This window comes from Cryptomeria japonica, chromosome 11 (assembly GCF_030272615.1).
Source record: "Cryptomeria japonica chromosome 11, Sugi_1.0, whole genome shotgun sequence".
Lineage (NCBI taxonomy): Eukaryota > Viridiplantae > Streptophyta > Pinopsida > Cupressales > Cupressaceae > Cryptomeria > Cryptomeria japonica.
In genome coordinates this window covers 390,562,635-390,584,850 of record NC_081415.1, presented here as the reverse complement: position 1 = coordinate 390,584,850, position 22,216 = coordinate 390,562,635, and the positions used below count along the sequence as shown (strand labels likewise).

General features: G+C 35.9%; 1 protein-coding gene across 1 annotated transcript in view; it reads left to right on the top strand.

Annotated features, from left to right (window-relative positions):
* The window catches only part of LOC131071607 (dihydrolipoyllysine-residue succinyltransferase component of 2-oxoglutarate dehydrogenase complex 1, mitochondrial), a 105,047-nt gene that overhangs the window by 22,309 nt on the left and 60,522 nt on the right, over positions 1–22,216 (top strand). Inside the window, exons 2-9 of the mRNA XM_058007517.2 lie at positions 8,017–8,077; positions 8,177–8,204; positions 8,504–8,574; positions 8,699–8,773; positions 8,924–8,979; positions 9,120–9,164; positions 9,311–9,583; positions 9,725–9,819. Coding sequence (XP_057863500.2) covers positions 8,017–8,077; positions 8,177–8,204; positions 8,504–8,574; positions 8,699–8,773; positions 8,924–8,979; positions 9,120–9,164; positions 9,311–9,583; positions 9,725–9,819 — 704 coding nt within the window. The remainder of the gene's footprint in view (positions 1–8,016; positions 8,078–8,176; positions 8,205–8,503; positions 8,575–8,698; positions 8,774–8,923; positions 8,980–9,119; positions 9,165–9,310; positions 9,584–9,724; positions 9,820–22,216) is intronic.

Genomic DNA, 22,216 nt, shown 5'->3' with positions numbered 1-22,216 from the left:
CTTCCAAAGGGTCTAGGGCGAAAATTCTACAATCACGTATTTTTCCTTGCAAAATCAAGTCAAACTTGGATTGGATATGAGAGGGAATGTGTTTTCTTGCCTTGTGAGGTGGATTCAAGTTGAAATGATGAAGGAATGAGCTCAAAACAAGATTTTCGCTCCTGACCCTTCCAAAGGGTCCAGAGCGAAAATCCTAAAACATATCCTATCTTCAAGGAGTTTGTGCCAAGTTAGGCCTAGATCAAGTGAGGGATGCTCCTAGGATTGCCCTTGAAAAGTTTGTTGCCTTCAAATATGCTAATTTCAAGCTAAAAAGTGAATTTCGCTCCTAACCCTTCCAAAGGGTCCAGAGCGAAATTCTTCCAACCATCCTTTTATCCAAATTTTGAATGAATTCAGGCCTAGGCTAGAATGGGAGAAGCTATTTGGAGTGCCTTGGAAAGATTTTTGACCACAAAAGACGCATATTTTGAGCTAAAATTGGAATTTCGCTCCTGACCCTTCCAGAGAGTCCAGAGCGAAATTCCCATTATCACCTGATTTGCCCGTGTGAGAAGCTAAAAGGATGGATCCCTAGACTTTGTTGGACTAAAACAAGCATATGCTCACCTTCCAGAGGATTTTGGAGTGAAAAAATTGGGGTAATTAAGGCCTAATAAAAAAATCGCTCCTGACCCTTCCAAAGGGTCCAGGGCGAAATCCTTGAGAAAGCCTATTCTTCGCCTTGTTTGGGCTAGACAAAGAACATGGAGAGATGGCAAGCCTAGGTGGTGAGGATTTTGACTAATGGAGTGAATAAGCCTAGATGAAAAAGTTCAAATAAGCCTCCTTGAAGTAATTTAAGCCTTCCTCATATCTTAAGTATTTTAGTGCCAATGGGGAATGAGCCTTCATCAAACCGTGATCAAACTTTAGCATCCACTGAGCTTACTTTATATCTTTTCACTAAATTTGCTAATTAAATTTCATTTGGGGGACTAAGACAAATTCACATGAATTAAGGTACTTATAAATTGATTAATTAATTTTTCTAAGCCTTAAAATAAATAAAAAAATCAACCTTTGGGCGTTGAAATTATCCTAAATTTAAAAAATCCCCACTTGAGCGCTCAAAATTTATTATTTTCACCTATTTATCAGGTCGGCCATGCTTGTGGAGGGTTTTCTTTAATTTATTTAAGCCTTTACCAAGTCGGCCTAGGGGTAAAGTGAGGTGAGCGCCTTATATAAGGGAGGTATGTTTTTGAAATTTTTAAATCATTCATTCATTTTCCCTTGTGCAAATTTAAAGAGCAGATTTGGAGGTGCGAAATTGGGCAGATTGAAGGTTAATTTCCAGATTTTGGAGAATACTTGAAGGCTGGTTGAAGGTGAACTCCTTGCTGGAAGCTGATTGAAGGTTAATTCATCCAAGGGGAGAGTCTAAAATTCAGATCAAAGACCTCTTATCCAGCAAATTCCCATTTTCCTTACCCATTCTTTTCAAGGTTGATAGTTAGAATCAAGGAAAAGGTATGTACAATCAGATTTTTGAAAGCTTATTCAAGATTTAATTTAATTTATCATAGCATGGTTAAGTCTTTCACAATCTGATTTAATTCATAATTAGTATTAATTCGAAAATTCATAATTCTAAAGCTTTGTCATATTATTTTCAAATTGTAATCTTCTTATTTCCTTGAAAGGTATCTTAAATCCCATACCTTAAGGTACTATGCTCAAACCTAACTTTAAGCCTTTTGTGTAGGTATCAAATGACGACCCCCAAGGCCAGTGGATCCACTACCCGACAGGCTCTCATCAAGGAGGATCAGAAGAACGATGAATTGGAGACCAGGATCGTGTCCAAGTGGAGCACCCTACATCGGGAAGCCGTCACTTATTGCGAAGAGGATAATTGAGAGTGGCATCATCAAGGCCGCAGGTTTCCCTCCTGCAGTCAAGTGTCACGAGTTGATGATCGAATGTGCCCGACACTATGATTCACATTCGAGGACAATCGTAGCTGAGGATGGAATTGTCTTAGCCTACCTTTCGGAGGAAGCTATAAGTGAAGCCTTTCATCTCCCAGAGTAGAGAGACATGATCTACAAAAGTCTAGAAGGAGCTAGGTTTGTGTACGAGGATGATCCTGATTCCTGTCTGAACTTCATCAACAAGAATTGGTTGCTCAAAAGTCGACCTCGCCTGAACAAGATTCCCAATACACCGCGCAGGATTGATTTCCAGGAAGAGTTCAAGGACTTGATAACCATGCTCAATCGGGTTACTGGTGCCTCTCAAGCCTTCTTCTTCGACAAATGGATGTTCTTCTTCATACAAGTGATTGTGCAAGGAAAAGGAAAGCTCAACTGGGCTAGAATCATTAGTAATAACATGGACGTGTAGTTGAGGAGGCTAGCCCCTACCAAGTCTTTTCACATGAGTTCATATGTTATATATTCCTTAGTCAGAAGTTTTGAGTACGCAAGGCTACCACACAGAGGAGTTGTTGGGAGAGGACCCGGAGAAATAAGAGTTTGTGATTCTTATATTCAATTGCATCATCCACCAAAGAATGATTACAAGCTAATCAATGATACCTTCATGATGTATATCACCAGGACATTGCAAGGAGGGATTCACAATCGATTGTCTCTGGAAGCACAGGAGCTAGTGAAGAAGCATGGTGCATGGTTCATTCAGTTTCCAAAATTCACATACATCAGAGTTCATGGATGTCCTTCACCTCCCTACATGTTGTCGAGATATCCTATAGACAAAATAATATTACTTGAAGTGACTAGGCAGTTGGCAGCTTATGCTAGAGCATCAAGACACAAGCATGGAAATGGAATTCCCACACCCATCCTGCTGGGAAATTCAATTGAAGTGTGTCCTAATTCTCAAGCTGCAGAAGATGCAGAGAAGGAGTTATCTCTATATTCATTCACATCCTTTGCCTTTAGGGAGAATTTCGATCCTCATGGTCATATAGAAGAGACAGTTGGGAAGAAGTACAAGCATGAGTTTCAAGTCGAAGACTTCTGGATGAATATTCAGGATGATATAGAAGTGAAAAGAAAGATGCATTCCAGGTTACCCTTGGATCTCATCAGGAAGTGTAAAGTTTACAGAGTAGCCGATCAAGCCTAGGACAGTGGTAGATACCTCCAATCATCCTATGAGAAGGAAGATAAAGAAGTGAAGATAGATTGGAATGAGCCAGAGGTTTCGGACCTAAGAGCATTGATGGCTCTTGTGTTAGCTTGTACTCGTAGATGGGTAGACGTACACCATTAGAAGTTGAAGGAGCAGAATGTATCCATGACATTCACCCTGGAGACAAGAACAGAAGAAGGAGAGGCAAGTGTGAGTGAGAATACTTCTCATTCCAAGGGTTCAAAGAGAAAAGAAGGACCTGAGAAGAGAGAGCCTTCCAAGAAGAAACAAAAGATGAATCCTGATCGTCGACCAAGTACATCTTCTAGGCCTGAAAAGGAAGTAAGTCAAGGAGAAGATCAAAGGCAGATAGTGTATGAAATTGATGAGTCTATGGAATCCATGGTGCAGAATGATAATCGGGGTAAAGGACAGGCACCTCAACATTCATCTAGTCAATCTCTTCAGGTTGGTGCTGATGAACAACAGGAAGGAAAGAATGATGATGAAGCAACATCTCCTTTCAGGGAAGATAGACCTCTGCCTAAAGAAATACAAGTTAGGGAAATAAAGTCTTCTATTCCAGATTGGCTAAAAGAGAGGCTAACAAGGGTAGTTGTGGTCGAAGAGGAGGAACAAGTGTTCGACTTGGAAAGTCTCATAGGAAGTTCTCATGAAGAGGTCAAAAAGAAGAAGGCCACCAAGATGTCAAAAGTGATTAGAGATGAAGCAGGATCTCGAAAGGTCCAGATAGCTACACCATTGGTAGACAAGTATGAGGATGAGATTCTAGCAGAAGAATATGATCTAGATACAATTGATCTTGGCCCACTTACCTCCAAGCAGGCTATGGAAGAAGCAACTAATTCAGTGAGAGCACTTAATGACAAACTCAAAGAAGAAATGGAAAAGAATAAGAAACTAGAAAGAGAGGTTAGTGCTTGGAGGAATTATTTTAGCCATCTTAATCAACCTTTGAGACGACAGGATCCAGCAATATCTCCTTTGCATGCACTTCCTCTTGAGTCAGTAAATGAGACAGAAAGAATGAAGAGCTTAGCTCAGATCATGAATTCTTGGATTGATGAATCTTACAAGGTTGCCATTGAATTTGCAACAAGGATGATGAAGACGGTCCACCGGGCTATCCAAGTTCTTGAGATCATCCATAATCTATTGGTAACTATGGATGCATTTGCTCACACTAGAGATGTTGTCATCCCGGTCTTGCAAGTGATAAGAAGGACACCAAGACAAGTTCTAGCACAAGAGAAGATAATGAATGGAGAAGCCCATAGCCTTCTGCAGTGGTCAACTTTGCTCCAGATAAAGGGAGTTCTTTTCGAAGATATCAGTTCTAGATGCAGCCAAGTTGAGGGAACCATCCACCCTATTCAAGACAAGGTGTTTGAGGTGTTGTGTACGATCCTTGACAGAAGAATTGAGATCGAGACGGATGTAGACATCGAGGAATTGGAAGACAAGATCAGGATCATCTTTTACAAAGAGAACATAGTCACCAAAGAGCAGCGAAATCAGATGCATGCTACTATGTTCCTGATTGAGAAAACAAAAGAGTTAGAGCTTGGATGGGAGACAAGTCTTCTCATTGCCTTTGATCAAGTCCTTCGCTTGGAAGAACGGATGAAGAATCTTCCTGAGATTCCCATTGCTGAGATTGAGGCGATCACGTCCATATTCATTGAATATGCTAGAAAAGAGCATAGAAAGGGGAACAAAGTTCTAGATGAGAAGTTGTTATAAAATGATGTGGCAACTTAATTCCTATTGGTCTGTCTCCCCGCTATATGTGCCAATTCCTATTGGCTATGGATTAATTATGTTTATCTAAATGGGGACTTTTTTGTAACAAACCCTAATTAGGGTTTAGGTGTCAAGATCTCGGCCATCGATCTTCTTTTGATCCAGGCCGTTCGTTGTATTTGAGAGTGCTATATAAGCCCTCACTCACTTCATTTTAAAGAGTTAGAAAAAAAAAAGTAAGAGAGAGAGAGTTAGAATTTTTAGAGTTCAATATTGTCAGCACCATAGAAATAAGTAGTGAAGAGAGAAAGTTGAACAATTGTTGTTTATTTGGCTATGAGATCAATGAAATATTGAAGTTATGGTGTTTTATTGCAATCTTTGTGAAATAAGTAGTGAAGAGAGAAAGTTGAACAATTGTTGTTTATTTGGCTATGAGATCAATGAAATATTGAAGTTATGGTGTTTTATTGCAATCTTTGTGGCTATTTTCATGGTTGTTTGTCTTCTTGAATCACTCTTAGTAGAGATAGCATTTAAGTTTTAAGTTTGAAGGACGAATGTTGTGCTTGATCTTTGATAAGACTCATATTCCAAACCACTAGCTCCTTACTAATTGTAAGAACGCCCTGTGTGGTCAACTGGAAACATTGAGATTGTTTAAGAATTCAATCATTGTTGGAGGCATTGATATGTATCTTACTGATAGTATCTATCCCCTCAGTGATTTGAAATCATTGAATCCCCTTAGAAGATCGCACCAATTCCAGTGGAGTTGTAACCTCTTGGCAATACTGAAATTGGTAGAGTTCTATCAAGACCAAACATCATTGAGTCATTCTTTTTTTGAAACATCAGTTAGCATTAGGAAAATCCTGTTCCCTCATTTGAAAAGTAGTCACACGAACAAGCTTTCTCTGAAAGTACGTAAGGCCCCTTGAAAAACAGTAAACACAACGACCACTGGTGCTTATCCACAAGTAGAGAACCTACATAAAAGAACCTTGAAGTTTCACCGATTGATCCTTTTTTGCGATATCTTCAGCATTCGGAAACTTTACTCAAGAGAGGATAAGATACCTCTAGGTATTTTATTCTGTGTTTGGTCGTGTACAAAATACACATCAACAGCGACCCATGTCACATCACCCCACCACCACTCCCTTCCATTCATAGCTTCTGTAAATGACAGTGTATTATGCCACCTCAAAGATCGAGTTCGAGATTGCAAAAATCTTCCACCGTACTATTCGGCTCATCATCAAGTTGCACTGCCCATTTGGACAGCCTGTCTGCCACGTCGTTCCCTAATCTCCTCACTTGCCCAATTTCAAATTCTTCAAACGTTTCTAATAAATGCTTGGCAACAGATATGTATTTATTCAAATTCCATGCATGTATTTCACCCATTTTTAATGCATTAATAATAATCAATGAATCTCCTTCAAGCTATATTTGTGAAAGACCCAATTTTTTTCTATTTGTCAAAGCTTCAATAGCTGCCCGAGCCTCGGCTTCATTGTTCGTTCCCTCTGCCAGTTTTTGAGCTCTGATTGCTAACTATATTGCCCTCCCAATCTTGTACCACAAATCCAGCTCCTGATGGTCTTGGGTTGCCCTTTGAAGCCCTGTCAAAATTTATTTTATACCATCCTTCCCTTGGTTTGGGCCACTCCACCACCTTCGCTAACTCTTAACAGGCAAAACCTTTCTGATTTTTTAATTTAATGAATATCTCTCTCTTTATATTTCAAAATATATATCATGGTGGTTAAAGATTCAGCAGGCTTAATCTATACTTGACATTGTATAGCAGCAACAAACCTCAATATGCTGTGATTACCTCAAAATCATGTATTGGTAGCAAATAAAAATAAATTGCCTTTCTTTCGTAGTTTATCAAACCCTTCTAAGGCTGTGTGATTAGTCTTCATTTGGTATGACAAGCCATTATAGCCGCTATTAAAATATCGATGGCAGGGAAATATAACAAAATATGCCAGTAACAAAATGCAAAGTATTTGTCAGAGTTTGTCCCCTAAACAACAGCGGTGCCAATTAATTTAATGCCTTAAAGACTTCAGTAGATTGGAATATATATGGCAGTCATTGGATATGAAGCAGTCGGGGTAAAAGGGTAATTGGCTGCAGGTCCTTTTTGACCAGCTACCCTTATATATTGTATGGTAGAAATTAACTAACAACAAGAAGGATAAATAAGAGATAGTTACCAAAGCTGTGTATCATATATCTAAATATAAGGCAGCATCTACTATATTAATCAAATCTGTACAATGGTGACCTCTGTGTGAAATCATGGTTAGGAATTTAGGGTTCTACTCCTTTAATTTCAGACTTAGAGGGTTTTCGTCCTTAGGTTCTTTGAACTAAAATCTAATGCTCCAACAAAGAGTAGTAATCAGAAAAAAGAATGGTTTATCAATATCCTTCCTCCTCCTTGCTTGGTCTTGTTTAAATAGAGTTTTCCTCCAAGAGATTTAACTCTTCAAATTTCTTCATAACTCTTGATTGATATTTGAGAGGAATTATTTAAATTAACTTTAATTATAAGATACCTTCTTATTTGATAGTTTCATTTCTTATCATAATTTTAATCCCATTTTCTTAGTATAAAATTCCAAAAAGCCACTGAAAATCTATGATGGGGGTTTTGGGTTTCAAGTTTCAACTTGGCTTAATTTAGAAAAACGGGACATTATATTTTATGGGAATTTGCAGGCAGATTTTGATCATCTTTGGTTTTGTTGATTTTATTTTGTGCCCTAAACCACCAAGATTTTATGTGTAATAATATTTCACAGTCAAATAAGTAGCTTCAAACTATTGTATGAGGTCCTGGTGGAATACAATGTACCTGGCTCTTGGTTCTTTCCTGCCACTGATGTTCTTAATTCTTTTGCTTTAGGTGCAAAGAGAGATAAGAGGCCTACTTATTTACAGATCGTGTAAATTATTTATGAAATTTAAAAACAATTTAGCTATTGCTAGACTACTTTAGTCTTATTTCCTGTTGGTGACACTTTTAAATAAAGGGTATTCTTTTGCTTTACATTATTTCCCACTGATTGCATTAAAATGGTTTAACTGCAGTCGACACTTATAGTAGCAGGGAATGAGCAGGTTCGAAGTATTAGTTCCTATGTGATATTAGGTAGGAGTGTGCACGCTTTCCTTTATTAATATGATTGAGCTAAATTTTCATGTTTTATATCTATAATACATTTACTAATTTTATGTTGGTGCTATCCAGATGGTCCAGCTAGTAGAAAAGATATCAGGTAGGCAAGCAAATTTATAAAGGCTAATATTCATACATACAAGCACTCTGAAAGTAGCATAGAATTTGGGAGACATGATAATTATTAATGTGCAACATTCCTTATAATAATTATTACTAGTCTGCTTGTTCTAGGTTCTGGCATGCCAAAGCCAAGTATAGAATGGAAGCTTAAGGTCTAGCAATCTGTGTTTGTTATGTTAGCTTAGCCAAATATACTTAATAAATCAACTAGCTATGTTTTTCATCTTGCAATGCAAGCAATGTTTCTAATTTTGTACTCTTAATTGGGGATTGCAGGGTACCATATAATGGCCTTTACAAAAGTTTTCCATATCAAGCATGGACTAGGTCATTTGCATCAGATAAACGTAAGACATACTATAATATTTTTTAATGCTTCTGCTTCTTACTTTCCTGATTCATCAGCTTGAAGTTATTTCCATGAACTTTCCTATTGTTGCTAAGCCAAAGCAAATCCACTTTATATTGAAGGTGAACTCGTTGAGGCTGTTGTGCCATTCATGGGTGAATCAGTCAGTGATGGGACTCTTGCAACATTTCTCAAGAGTATGGCATCTTAACTAAGATTTTTCTTTTCTCCGTTGGTTATCTAATTTTAACTTAATTATTGATTTCTTATACTGGTGGAACTGAGCTATCATGTTTTATTTGGTAGTATCCTGGTTGATTTGAGTTACCATGTTTTATGTGCAATAGAACCAGGAGATAGAGTCGAGATGGATGAAGCCATAGCTCAAGTTGAGACTGACAAGGCATGTTAATTAATTATTTTTTGGTTTTGAATGTATTTATGAAAAATAGTTTGGGATTTAGCTAGAATCACCTTGGACGTTTTCACATGGCATAAAACTCATTAAATAACAACATTATAGAATTAGTTTTTCCATGGCAGGTGACTGTTGATGTTAATAGTCCTCAAGCAGGTTACATTGAGAAGGTATGTTTTGGATCAAGCCTTTTCAAATATCTGACAATTTAGTAGTAAATGTTTCAAATATATATTCTTTTTCAATAAACTTTGTTATGTGTTACATTGCAAAATGAGTCATCTGCCTTAGGTGCTTCAATTTTACTGTTTGGCAGTTTGTAGCCAAGGAGGGAGATACAGTTGTACCAGGAACAAAGGTGGCAGTTATTTCAATGTCAGCAGATGGATCAACACCTAAAGGAGAGAAGAAAAAGTCATCACCACAATCTTCTCAGCAATTACCAGATTCAGATGTTAAAAAAGCTAAGCCTGCACCTGCAGCACCTGCAGAGGAAGCCCCAAAAGACAAAGTGGCTGTTCCTGCATCCCCACCTCCTAAGACTTCTCCTTTGGAACTGCAACTTCCTCCAAAGGACAGGGAAAGAAGGGTAAGTGTTTATGCTTCTACAGATTTAGCATTATGTTTCCACTGATATAAATTTTTGATTATGCTCAGCTTCAAACTGTAAAGATAGATTCATTTTGATTTTAATGCTCTTGATAAGTGTACTGGTGATAATTACTTGCAGGTGCCCATGACAAGGCTACGCAAACGGGTGGCTACACGTCTTAAAGATTCGCAGAACACATTTGCTTTGCTAACTACCTTTAATGAAGTTGACATGTATGTGGAAATCACCCAAATCATTTGCAGAATTTGTGGCATTTTAGGATTCTATTATTGTTTTTTATTCTAGTTGTCTACTTTCTTTCTTCAATTCTGTTTATTTGAACCATGAAGAGTTATGTAACTTGTATTAGTGTCTATACATTGAGGTTTATTTTCTCTCTAACAGTGAATGGATATGCTTTATATAATCCTTGTTTGTTATTTTTGAAGATGTACATTTTATATCTTAATCCTTAGCATGTCTTATTTGATTAAAGTGATTTTTTTCTTGCCTTTCTTCTTTATATGCATCCTTTGTATAGGGCTATCAAACAGATTTATAACATTGTAGTCCTTAATTACAATGATTAATTTCAATCTCAACATTCAAAAGAAATTGTTAATGTTTCTGAACTGACTAGATATATCCCCGTTTCTAGGTACGAGTCACACTAGAATTGGGTAATGCTTTGAATCACATGCAGAATTGGGCAGGGTTTGGATTTTTTCATTTGGCGGTTTAACATGAATATAAGGTTAACACTAGTGGATTTTTGAATGATTTTTCAAATTTTGTGATAGACAAAACACCCCAAATGCCCATAAACAACCACACTATATCACATTTCATATGCTCAGAAAACATTCGCAAGAAAAATGCTTGCAATTTGCCTAGGATTGAACTTAGGACAAACACATTTATACATCATGCTAAATTCCATGTTAAATACTTGGTTAATTATTGTCCTCCGCTTGATGTTCCTCCTTGGCGACAATGATGCTAGAGCATTGGAACTTTGTCTTTTCTAAATATGGTAGCTCAAATTTCTTCTTCCATTCAATGCCTCTTGGTATTCATTAGTTTTGATCGAAGTGTATCTCTAGAGCAGACTCATGTTGTTTCTCCCCACAATCCCAATCTCCTGTACTTCTTGCTCTTCTTTGCTCCACTTTTGTTCATGGGTGCTATGATAGATTTTTTTATAGTAACGCTCATGTGGTGATACTGGTTCTAGCATCTTTGCCCATGCTGCTAATTTTGTTTTTAAATTCTAATTAATGTAATGTACACACACATTGATATTTATATACTGCTTTTAAAATTTTTAAAATTATTATCTATATATGTATTCTATGAAAATAGGGTTTCACAAGCTAAGCTATTTAAACTAGGAAATGACCTATTTTGCAAACAAAACATTAAAAGGGAGAATGAACCCAAGAGATTCAACCTTAATTCTATTAAGAAGATGGTTGAATGCTAATTTGGATTCGGTTCCCTTTTGTTTGAGTTGAAAATGATCAACTGAAAGGATGCAGATTGAATGTAAATATTTAGGCTAGGAATTGTATGCATGAACTAGCAACTTAGACTAATTGTACTAACTGATATTGAAATAGATATTTCACAACAGGTTCAAAAATGGATAGGAAATTTGACTATGCACCTGAATTTGCAAGTTGGAGATGAATATGAGGAACCAGGTTGCCCAGAGTGCCCTAGTCTTCTGATTTTTGGACAGAATCTAAGAATTTGCTTCTTGAGACTGAGACTGAGACTGAGACTGAGATTGAGATTGAGCTTTCTGCCAAATTTGTAGGGAAAACTTGGGGACAGGGGTGCCCCAAGCGCCCTGGTCCAACTTTTGAGAATGGGTTTGTATTAGTTTGCTGAAGGTCTCCTGAACTCTATGTCTTCGTCAGTGACCTGTAGTTGCACGCAATAGGAGAGAAAGGGGGTTGTGGATAGGGGTTTGCCTAGGTCAAACCCTGGGTTTGGAATTAACCCTAATTGAAATAGAATTTGAATTGGAGATGAATTGGAAGGCTTGCCTTTTGAGGGAAAGGCTAGATCTAAAATTGAAATGCTTGAATGTAAATGATTATACCTTCAATAGGTGATGCAATGCTCTTAGGATAAGTCTTCCATTTTGTTGATGCAATAACATGATAAATCATATAAAGTCCATCATGATTTAATTATTGAAACGTAATATGAAGATGTTTTGATGTAGTTTGCCTCTCCTTGAATTAGATTTGCTCTTGAGGAAGAATAATTACTCTTGGATTGGATGATAATGCTAGTATGAGATGAGGCGTTCTAGATGTTGAAATGAATTGAAAGGGATGCCTTATATAGGTATTTCATAATTAAAATCACCTTTAGGCCGACTTAGATTAGTGTATTTTTGCATGGAGCTAGATTTGGATAGGGTAGGATCGCCTTATTGTCCTCTCGAAATTTGGGGCAAAAAGCATGGGACTAGGAGGTAAGGGCCGTCTTGGTCCCAACAACTTGTTCTTGACTTTTTAGGAATGCAAGATAATGGGGTTCTAATGCAAATTCCATCGCGGTGGCTCAAAACATGATGTATAGATATGTGAAGTATGTTTTAGAAGTTGAAATTGGGGTAGGATTAAGGATAAATTAGGATAATAAAATATAAAGGGCACAACTAGATTTAAGGGCCCAAATAATAATGTGATGATGTAATTAAGTGGAGCAAGAGTCATAATATTGAATTAAATTTTAATTTATTACAATGAAGGTCCTATAACGTATGAGGAATGAGAAGTACTAAAATGAGTGCTAGGAGAGTGAAATTGGACACATTAATAAAGGTGTACAATTTACAATGCTACAATATATTATTTTCTACTATTTATATAGAAATATAAATCTAATATAAATTTATATACTTAAATACTTACAAATCTACAACTTATTTATTATTAAAGTTTTATCATAATGTAAACGATTTTCTCATAAGAAGCAAAAATCTCCCAAAAATCCAGACAATATCCGATTTTTTGTGAATTGGCTTTGCAGACTATTTTCCTCAAAAAGTCCCTTCTTTTAAAGAACTGGTGATTTTGATTTCAACAATCTTTTTGCATTTAAATCGCGTAAAAATCACTTTTAAATCACGTCTACAACCTTAATCAATCTCTCGCCGACCTGTGATACCCTCAAAACTTGCGAAATGATTAAATATTTTATATATAACATAGTCTTGCAATATTTTTAATACAAACAGGAGCTCGTTGGGACATGCATAGAGGGCTACTAGTTACAATCTTGCAAGGAGTTAGAAGGCGTTGCATTTGAGTCAAAGGTAGGCATTTTTTTGCTATAACATTACTGCAGATATATTCTATAACTTGACACCATATGAATAGTATTTACACAAAATTTAACTAGCTCACACAAACTTTAAAGCCTGCAGCAACTCAACAAAAAATTTGCTGGTGTTTTTTAATAAAACAAGTAGTGGTTTTTTGGTTTAGATCTTGTTAAAAATCATTAAAACTTGCCAAAAGTGGTATAAAATTGTTTTAATCATCTAAAGTTAAAAACTTACTCTTATTTTTGTATTTTGGGTTTGCAAATACACAATTTTTTTTTTTTTTCATTTCAGATGATGATTGGTGGGGACTTGGGGTACACAATTTGCAGCGATGTAGGGCATGCAAATACACAAGTTTTCTTTGGATTTTATCTGTCACTTTCAAATGGCTTTATACTGACAATTTGAAAAATTTCATCGCAGTCACTTTCAAATGATTGTATTATGAAAATTGTAAAAAATGTGAAAATGTAAATTGCATGTGATTTTAAAATGACCATCATAGTCACTTTCAAAGTTTAAAACAATTTTAAGAATTTTTCATAATGTTTGCTAGATTCCACTCTATGTAGGCTGTATGTTCTAAGCCTACAAGTGTTGAAAACATGAAATTGAAAGTGTTGAATTCTCACGTTTAATTCAAGTCTGCAGGCCCTATGAGCAATTTCAATTGAACGAATTTCAAACTGGAATTTTCACAATTATAATTATTAAAATTCAAGTTATAGGTTGTTTAAACTTGCGATATGAGTAAAATTTAAATTTAATGACTCACAGGATTGAATTTTCATAGTTATGTCTGTGAAAATTCATGCCTGCAGGTTGTTTAAACTCGCACTATGAACAAAGTTTTAATAATTCATATAATTTCTGTAAAAGTATTGTAATTTCCAATTTGATGAACAGGTTATATGCAGGATGTTGTATTTTAATTTTGATATTATGGCTATGACAATAATATTGCTATCTTTCTTTTACTGCAGGTTAGGAGAATGAACATGCATCGATTTCAATGTCATCTCCTTTGGTTTGAATGATGTATAAGTAGAAGGATGACCACGATCAAGTGGCACCTTGATCGGACATGTCTTTTAGACATGTCCGACCAAGATGTCACTTGGTCGTGACCCTTACTTATCTTTAACCGATCCATAACTAATCGGTGCTTCAAACATTAATGCATCGGTATAGTGATAACAGTGCTTATACCCGATAATGAATCGTTTAATGCTTATGAACATACCCGATGATGAATCGGTATTATGAATCAGTTAATGCTTATGAACATACCCGATGGGGAATCGGTGTCATGAATCGGTTAATGCTTATGAACACATCCGATCATGAATTGGTATTTGTTTAATTGTTTCAGATAAAACATACCCGATAATGAATCGGTATCAAAGCATATAATATAAAGTAAACAGTAACAATTACGGTTAGCATTATATGCTATCGGGTTAATACCCCGATAGCATATTAATGCCGATTCGTATATGAATCGACATTAGTATGCTATCGGGTTAGTAGCCCGATAGCCCTTTAGATTGACGCTTAACATAGTTAAGTAGATCGTCAATCTAATCCATCATTATCCAATATCAATAGCATAATTATGATCAATGTTATAGTCTGATAAACATAAAGCATGAATAAGTAATCTAATAACAGAGTAGAGAGTTAGGAGCGTCTTATCTTGCAGAAGCTACTAATGCATTAACACTCCCTCTTAGCTTTTGGAAGATAGATAAAGTAACCTGCATCACATTTCTTTTCATAATGTCAGTCTCCAAGAATATATATCATCTATACATATGATATGAAGTATCATCAGGACATAGGATACAAATATAAGATTTTACTTTTAAGTATGTATCACCCAATCATGTGATATAAATAATTCATCATTTTATTATAACAAAATATCACCTAGACACGTGATATTAGTATTGCCTAAACACGCAATACTGAGGATAAACATATGAGGATGGTTAAATTCTCATCTTATCCATATTGTGATATGTGCACAAACATTTTATTCAAAAGTTTTATCACAACACCATCATGGCACATCCATGATATACCAGAGATCCAACATGATAACTGGTTTGAGAATCATAAGATCGTCACCTTATGATGTCTGCATAATCTGAGAAATCGTCACCTCTTAGATATGAACACAGGGGGTAAAACCCATAATGTCTCAACATGACAAAAGAAGTTTACATTTTCAACATCTTATTTACAAAGCAGATTACCTTTCTATCATACCTAAACCTTTTCTGAAGTGATCAACCTTCACTCTGGAAAGTGGTTTGGTCAGAATATCTGTAGTCTAATCTCCTGTATTAACATATTCTAATTTGATCACATTTTTGTCTACCATGTCTCGTACATAATGGTATGGGATCTCAATATGTTTGGATCTATCATGGAATACTGGATTCACTGAAAGTTTTATGCAACTTTGATTGTCGTAGTGGATGATTTCTAGGTTTCATCGGATTACCAAACAATCCCACAAGCAACTTTCTAAGCCACACCGCTTCTCGGGCGGCCATGGAGGCTGCAATGTATTCGGCCTCGGTGGAACTTTGCACTACAGAAGACTGCTTTCTGCTGATCCAGGATATCATGGCTGATCCCAAACTGAAGCAGCACCCAGAGGTGCTTTTCCGATCAGTCACACTTCCAGCCCAATCTGAATCTGAGAATCCGTGTAGATTAAGATCAATTTTCTTATACTTGAGACCAAGGTTTAAGGTGCCTTGTAGATATCTCATAATGTGTTTTACTGCTACCAGGTGTATCTCCTTTGGCTCACACATAAACTGACTCAAGGCATTTACTGCATAGCATATATTTGGTCTTGTATTTACCGGATACATAAGAGACCCAATCATTTGCCTGTATAGAGTGGGGTCAGTAGAAGGTGATTCTGCTGCTGCTTCTTTGAGTTTATGAAGATTGGTCTCCATTGGAGAGGTCATAGGTCTGCAGTTAAGCATTCCAAATCTCTTCAGAATGTCTAATGTATACTTGCCTTGGTTTAGAACAATGTTATCAGGATTCTGCCATACTTCCAACCCTAGGAAATAATGAAGGAATCTCAAGTCCTTCATATCAATTTCTTTGGATAGCTCTTTCTTGCATTGATCTATAAGGTGATCTTCTCCAGAGATTAATAAGTCATCAACACGTAAAATTATTATTAGCATATCACCTTTGTTTTGTTTGTAGTAGAGATTAGGATCTGCATCATTTTTAGAGAAGCCTAGTTTTGATAGATATGTGTCAATTCTTTCATACCAGACCTTGGGAGCCTGTTTGAGCCCATATAGAGCTTTCTTGAGTCTGCACACATGAGATTCTGCATGATGGATCTCAAACCCCTCAGGTTGCTCTAGGTATACTTCTTCAAATATCTCTCCATTAAGAAAAGCTGTCTTTACATCCATTTGATGTACCTTCCATCCCTTAGCTGCTGCAATGGCTAGTACAGCCCTGACTGAGGTATATCTGGCTACAGGAGCAAATGTTTCTTCATAGTCTATTCCTTCTTTTTGAGAGAATCCTCTGGCTACAAATCTTGCCTTATATTTTTCAATGCTGCCATCTGCTGCATGTTTTATCTTAAAAAGCCATTTAGAAGAAACAACAGACTTCTTAGTTGGCCTAGGAACAATTTTCCATACATCATTTTTCATTATGGATTGATACTCTTTAGACATAGCATCTTTCCATACTTGATGTTTAAGGGCATCTGTCACATTGTCAGGTTCGTTTTTAGATAGATCATTCATAAGAGCAACATAGCTAGTAAATTTATTAGGTCTTTTGCTTTCTCTGAAGGTTCCAGAAGGAGCAACAAACCTCTGAGCTTCTTCTACTGTTTTGGTGGCCCATAGTGGTCTTTTCTTGAGATTTCTAGGTGAGTTTTCATTTTCATTTTCAGTTTCATCTAGATTCTCCCTCTGAAACTCAGGGGTAGGATTTTCATCTAAGTTAGAGGTGGGTACATAGATTTCAAGTTCTATGAAGTTCTGAGCTCTTTTGAAAGCTAGATCCTCTTCAAATATTACATCCCTACTTAGTTCAATATTTCTTTGACTAGGTACATAGATTCTGTAGGCTTTGGAGGTTTCACTATATCCTACAAGTAATCCTCTTTTTCCAGAAGGCTCTAGTTTTAGTCTCTTTTCTTTAGGTATATGGGTATAGACAGGGCATCCAAATATCCTAAGGTGGCTAATATCAGGCTTAATCTTAGTGAATACTTCTTCAGGAGTTTTGTCCTCAAGATGGGAGTGAGGGCACCTGTTCTGTATATATACAGCGGTGCTGGATGCTTTAGCCCAGAGATTTGTGTTAAGGTTTTGATCTAGGATCATGGCCTTGGCAGCTTCAACTATGGTCCTATTTTTCCTTTCCGCTACCCCATTTTGTTGAGGGTTATAAGGTATAGTAAGCTCCCTCTTAATCCCATTATCTCTACAAAATTCTTTAAATGAATCTGATGTGTATTCTCCCCCATTGTCGGTTCTTAAGGTTTTAACTTTGTTTCCTGAGTGGTTTTCAGTTAGTGATTTAAATTCTTTAAATCTAGAGAGGATCTCTTCTGATTCTTTACTTTTCAGAAAGTAGATCCAAGTCTTCCTAGAGTAGTCATCAACAAATATTACATAATACAAGAATCCCCCTAGAGAGGATACAGACATAGGTCCGCATACATTAGAATGAACTAATTCTAGAATTTTGCTAGTTTTCCTAGTACTATTTTGAAATGCACCTTTAGTATTCTTACCTAGGGCACATCCTTTACATGCCCCTGAATGATCTTGCTTTAACTTGGGTAGACCTGTGACAAGGTTTCCCATCGAAGATAAAGCTCTAAAATTCAGATGACCTAATCTTCTATGCCAAACTTCATTTGCATTAGTGGCTTCATGGATTAGGGCTAGATTAGGTTCTGTACACAGTTCATACAGATAGCCCCGTCTCTGTCCAATGGTCTTTGCCTTCTTGATGGAGGAGTTCTTTGGCCAAGCCAATACTTTGTTGTCCATGAATGTCACTCTGTATCCGTTATCTTCTAGTGCCGATATAGAGACTAGATTTCTTTTGATGCCAGGGACATATAGTACTCCTTCAAGCCGCAGGGTTATGCCTGTCTTCAATTTGATAGTGCAGGTTCCTACTCCTCTGACTGGATGTGTGGAGTCATCTCCAATGGTTACGTCCCCTTCACTATCCTCTGTCATGGAATCAAGTACTTCTCTAAACCCAGTGATGTGCCTGGATGAACCACTGTCAATCACCCATGAGTTGATTTTGTTAGAAGTTTGACTTGTGAGTGTTGAGTAGAATACGTATTTCCCGGAGTCATCTTCCCCTTTAGTCTTTCCTGCTTTAACAAATGTAGCATGTTTCTTTGTTCTTTTTGGGCATTTTGCAACGAAGTGTCCGAACTGATCACATCTGTAACATTGAATGTGAGATAAGTCCTTCTTTGAAGTTCTTGCCTTGACGACCTTTTCTCTTGCTAAACTGCCTTTTCTTGTTATGCTTGGTGGTGTTGGTGTTTAGAACTTGTAGGTCTTCATCTATATTCTTGTGTTTCATTCCCATCTTGTTCAATCTTGATTCTTCTTGGAGACAGTCATCCCTTAATCTTTCAAACTTGGGATATTTGGACCTTGCACTGATGCCTTGGACGAATGTGCTCCATCCACTAGGCAACCCATCTAAAGCAATGAGTGTTAACTCTTTGCTTTGGATCTCATAGTCCAGAGTTGCAAGTTCATCTTTTAGAACTGATATCCGCATAAAGTAGGCATTGATCGTCTCCCCTTTGTTCATGGTGATGTGATTTATTTCTCGTTTTAATGCTAGAGTTCGACTTGCATTCAATATCTCAAATGTGCTTTCAAGAGCTTTGAATATTTTATAGGCTGTTTGATGTTTTCTTATGATGGGCATTATGTTGTTTCTTACCCCATCAACTATTATTTTTATTGCCTTTTCGTTTCCCTCAATCCATGCTGATTTGTCAGGTTCATTTTCGGGTTGAACATTTTTGGTTTGAACAAACGAATCCACTTTGTTCTCCTTTAAGATCATTTGAATTCTGAATTTCTAGGCTGAAAAATCATCGCCACCTCCGAGTCTGTCTTCGAATCTGATAGCACTGGCCATTTGAAGAAATGTGATGTAGTATATAAACTTGTTCTTAAATTTGTTTCACGAAATTAAATAGCCTCAAGTTCGGTCAACTTGGCTCTGATACCATGTAAAAGTATTGTAATTTCCAATTTGATGAACAGGTTATATGCAGGATGGTGTATTTTAATTTTGATATTATGGCTATGACACTAATATTGCTATCTTTCTTTTACTGCAGGTTATGAGAATGAACATGTATCGATTTCAATGTCATCTCCTTTGGTTTGAATGATGTATAAGTAGAAGGATGACCACGATCAAGTGGCACCTTGATCGGACATGTCTTTTAGACATGTCCGACCAAGATATCACTTGGTCGTGACCCTTACTTATCTTTAACCGATCCATAACTAATCGGTGCTTCAAACATTAATGCATCGGTATAGTGATAACAGTGCTTATACCCGATAATGAATCGTTTAATGCTTATGAACATACCCGATGATGAATCGGTATTATGAATCAGTTAATGCTTATGAACATACCCGATGGTGAATCGGTATCATGAATCGGTTAATGCTTATGAACACATCCGATCATGAATCGGTATTTGTTTAATTGTTTCAGATAAAACATACCCGATAATGAATCGGTATCAAAGCATATAATATAAAGTAAACAGTAACAATTACGGTTAGCATTATATGCTATCGGGGTATCATATTAATGCCGAGTCATATATGAATCGACATTAGTATGCTATCGGGTTAGTAGCCCGATAGCCCTTTAGATTGACGCTTAACATAGTTAAGTAGATCGTCAATCTAATCCATCATTATCCAATATCAATAGCATAATTATGATCAATGTTATAGTCTGATAAACATAAAGCATGAATAAGTAAACTAATAACAGAGTAGAGAGTTAGGAGAGTCTTATCTTGCAGAAGCTACTAATGCATTAACAATTTCCACACCTGACATTCCATTTATCTCTGAATCAACACATTTAGTCTTCAACATAGAAAGGATTTTTCGATTATGGTCTCTTGGCTCCTTTAAAAAAAAATATTACATTTTTTTTTTATGGTTCAAAATGGAGCATATTGGCATCATTAGCACTAATTCATGGTAGGAATGCAAATTAAAGATGGCATCAAAAAAGTAAAACACTATTTCATAGTAGAAATGCAAAGTAAAGATGACATAAAAAAAGTGAAACACTAATTCAATAAAATTTAGATTGGAATAATGAAATTTTATATGCTGCAATTTTTTTTATTTTTTAAAGTTTAAGCTGCTAAGTAGGGTATTATTGATTTTTTTGATTTTTTAAAGATTAAGCTACTGAGTAGGGTATTACTGATTTTTTTTTATGTTAGTCTCCTTTTTGCTAGGTTTCATTTTTATTTATCTAAAAGAATATGGCTTTAGCTTAGACTAAATTTATCATTTATAATTTTTATTGATATTGAAACTTGAAGTTCATATGTATTCAGAGGTGGAACTTGTTTTTTGGTCTATGTTATGTATTATTAATTTTAATGGAAATCAATAATATTTTCTACAAATTCAGAAATATGTGTTTTTGGAGAATATTTTTATAAAGAATTATGTATTTTCAAATGTTCAATAAATTTGTCGACTTTTTAAAAACTTTGGGCATGTTGAGTAATCCGTTGAGTTTGAATTTTTCAACTATACATCTGTCATATAAACCCCAAATGCTCAAAATTTGGAATTTCATAGTCAAACGATACATTGACTGAAGGTCTTGCTACCTAAAAGGTTGAAAATAAATTTTAAATTATTACAAAATTAGCCAAAACAGGAAATATCAAATAGATAATTTTGTTTAAAATTTATGTTTGTATTTGCTACTTAACTCCTTTACATTTTTTATGAACATCTCGTCAAAATTTTTCTGTGCAGCCTTATCCGCTTCTGTTTTTATGGTGCATGGAGGCTTGGCCTAGGCATTGGACATAATCATTTGCTTGAGAGGAGTTGCAGCAATAATTCTTTGTCAGCCGTGGTTGCACAAGTTCCTTTCAATGCATGTTATCTCTCATCAAAGAAAGGGCTCAATGATGCAAACAAAAATTTAAGCAAAGGAAGGAAGTGGGTGATAAATGGTGTCAACCTTGGTCACACAAGCTCCATGTTATGCACGTGATCTCTCATCAAAGAAAAGACCCAATGATGCAGACAAAAAATTAAGTTTCTAATGAAGGACAGCTAATATACTGTTACAAGTAAAAGCAGTTAGCTAACAAAATGAACACAAGAAGTAATTTTCCTTATTATTGAAACTTACACATTTAGAATCTACATCATGGAAATGGAACCTTGTCAATACATCAGTTCACAGGCGGATAGCCTCGCAAAATTTAGATAGCAAAATCAAAATAACATCAAAACTACTCAACTATAGGCATTTACATTAACTTGGAAGTTATTTCATATTCAAGGGCTTGCCTTATTCCCATATGCCTATTGTAATACCCCCTTTTAAATTTTCCTTATATTTATTTAATATTAAAATCTAACTCACAATTATGGCTACACAATTAATCATAAATGTGATATCAACTTCAGATACTGCAGTTGTATCAGTTTTTAAATTTATATATTATATTTAAAATATATTTCAGAAAAGAGGGAACTAATTCTTTGTTTCTGCTGTTAATTATCCCAATTTGCAGTGATCTATCTTCATTAAAATGTCTTTGAATGTCCCCAAATCTGCTTGAATCAGGGGTTTTCTTCCACTAGCTTGGCAATTAGAAATTGTAGGTTTCCATCCTTCAATTTCTGCCATGAGGGGTTTCATCCTTCAATTAAATGAACTGCTGTCGCATGCTCCGAAGGAGTAATTATCAGGTATTCTTTGTATGATGATCTCCCCCCTCCTCCTTTTTGGATTTCCTTATATACCGTCTCTCTAATAGTCATAACTCTTTATAATGCCTCTTGCCTTTTTATTAAATCAAACTTTAATTTATATTTTGTTTTTTGATATTTTAATTTATTATTATTATTTATTTTTATTATAGTATCATTTAAAAAAGGGACATTGCACCTTTTTTCTTCAAATTCTTTTCTGATCATCAAACAGAGGCA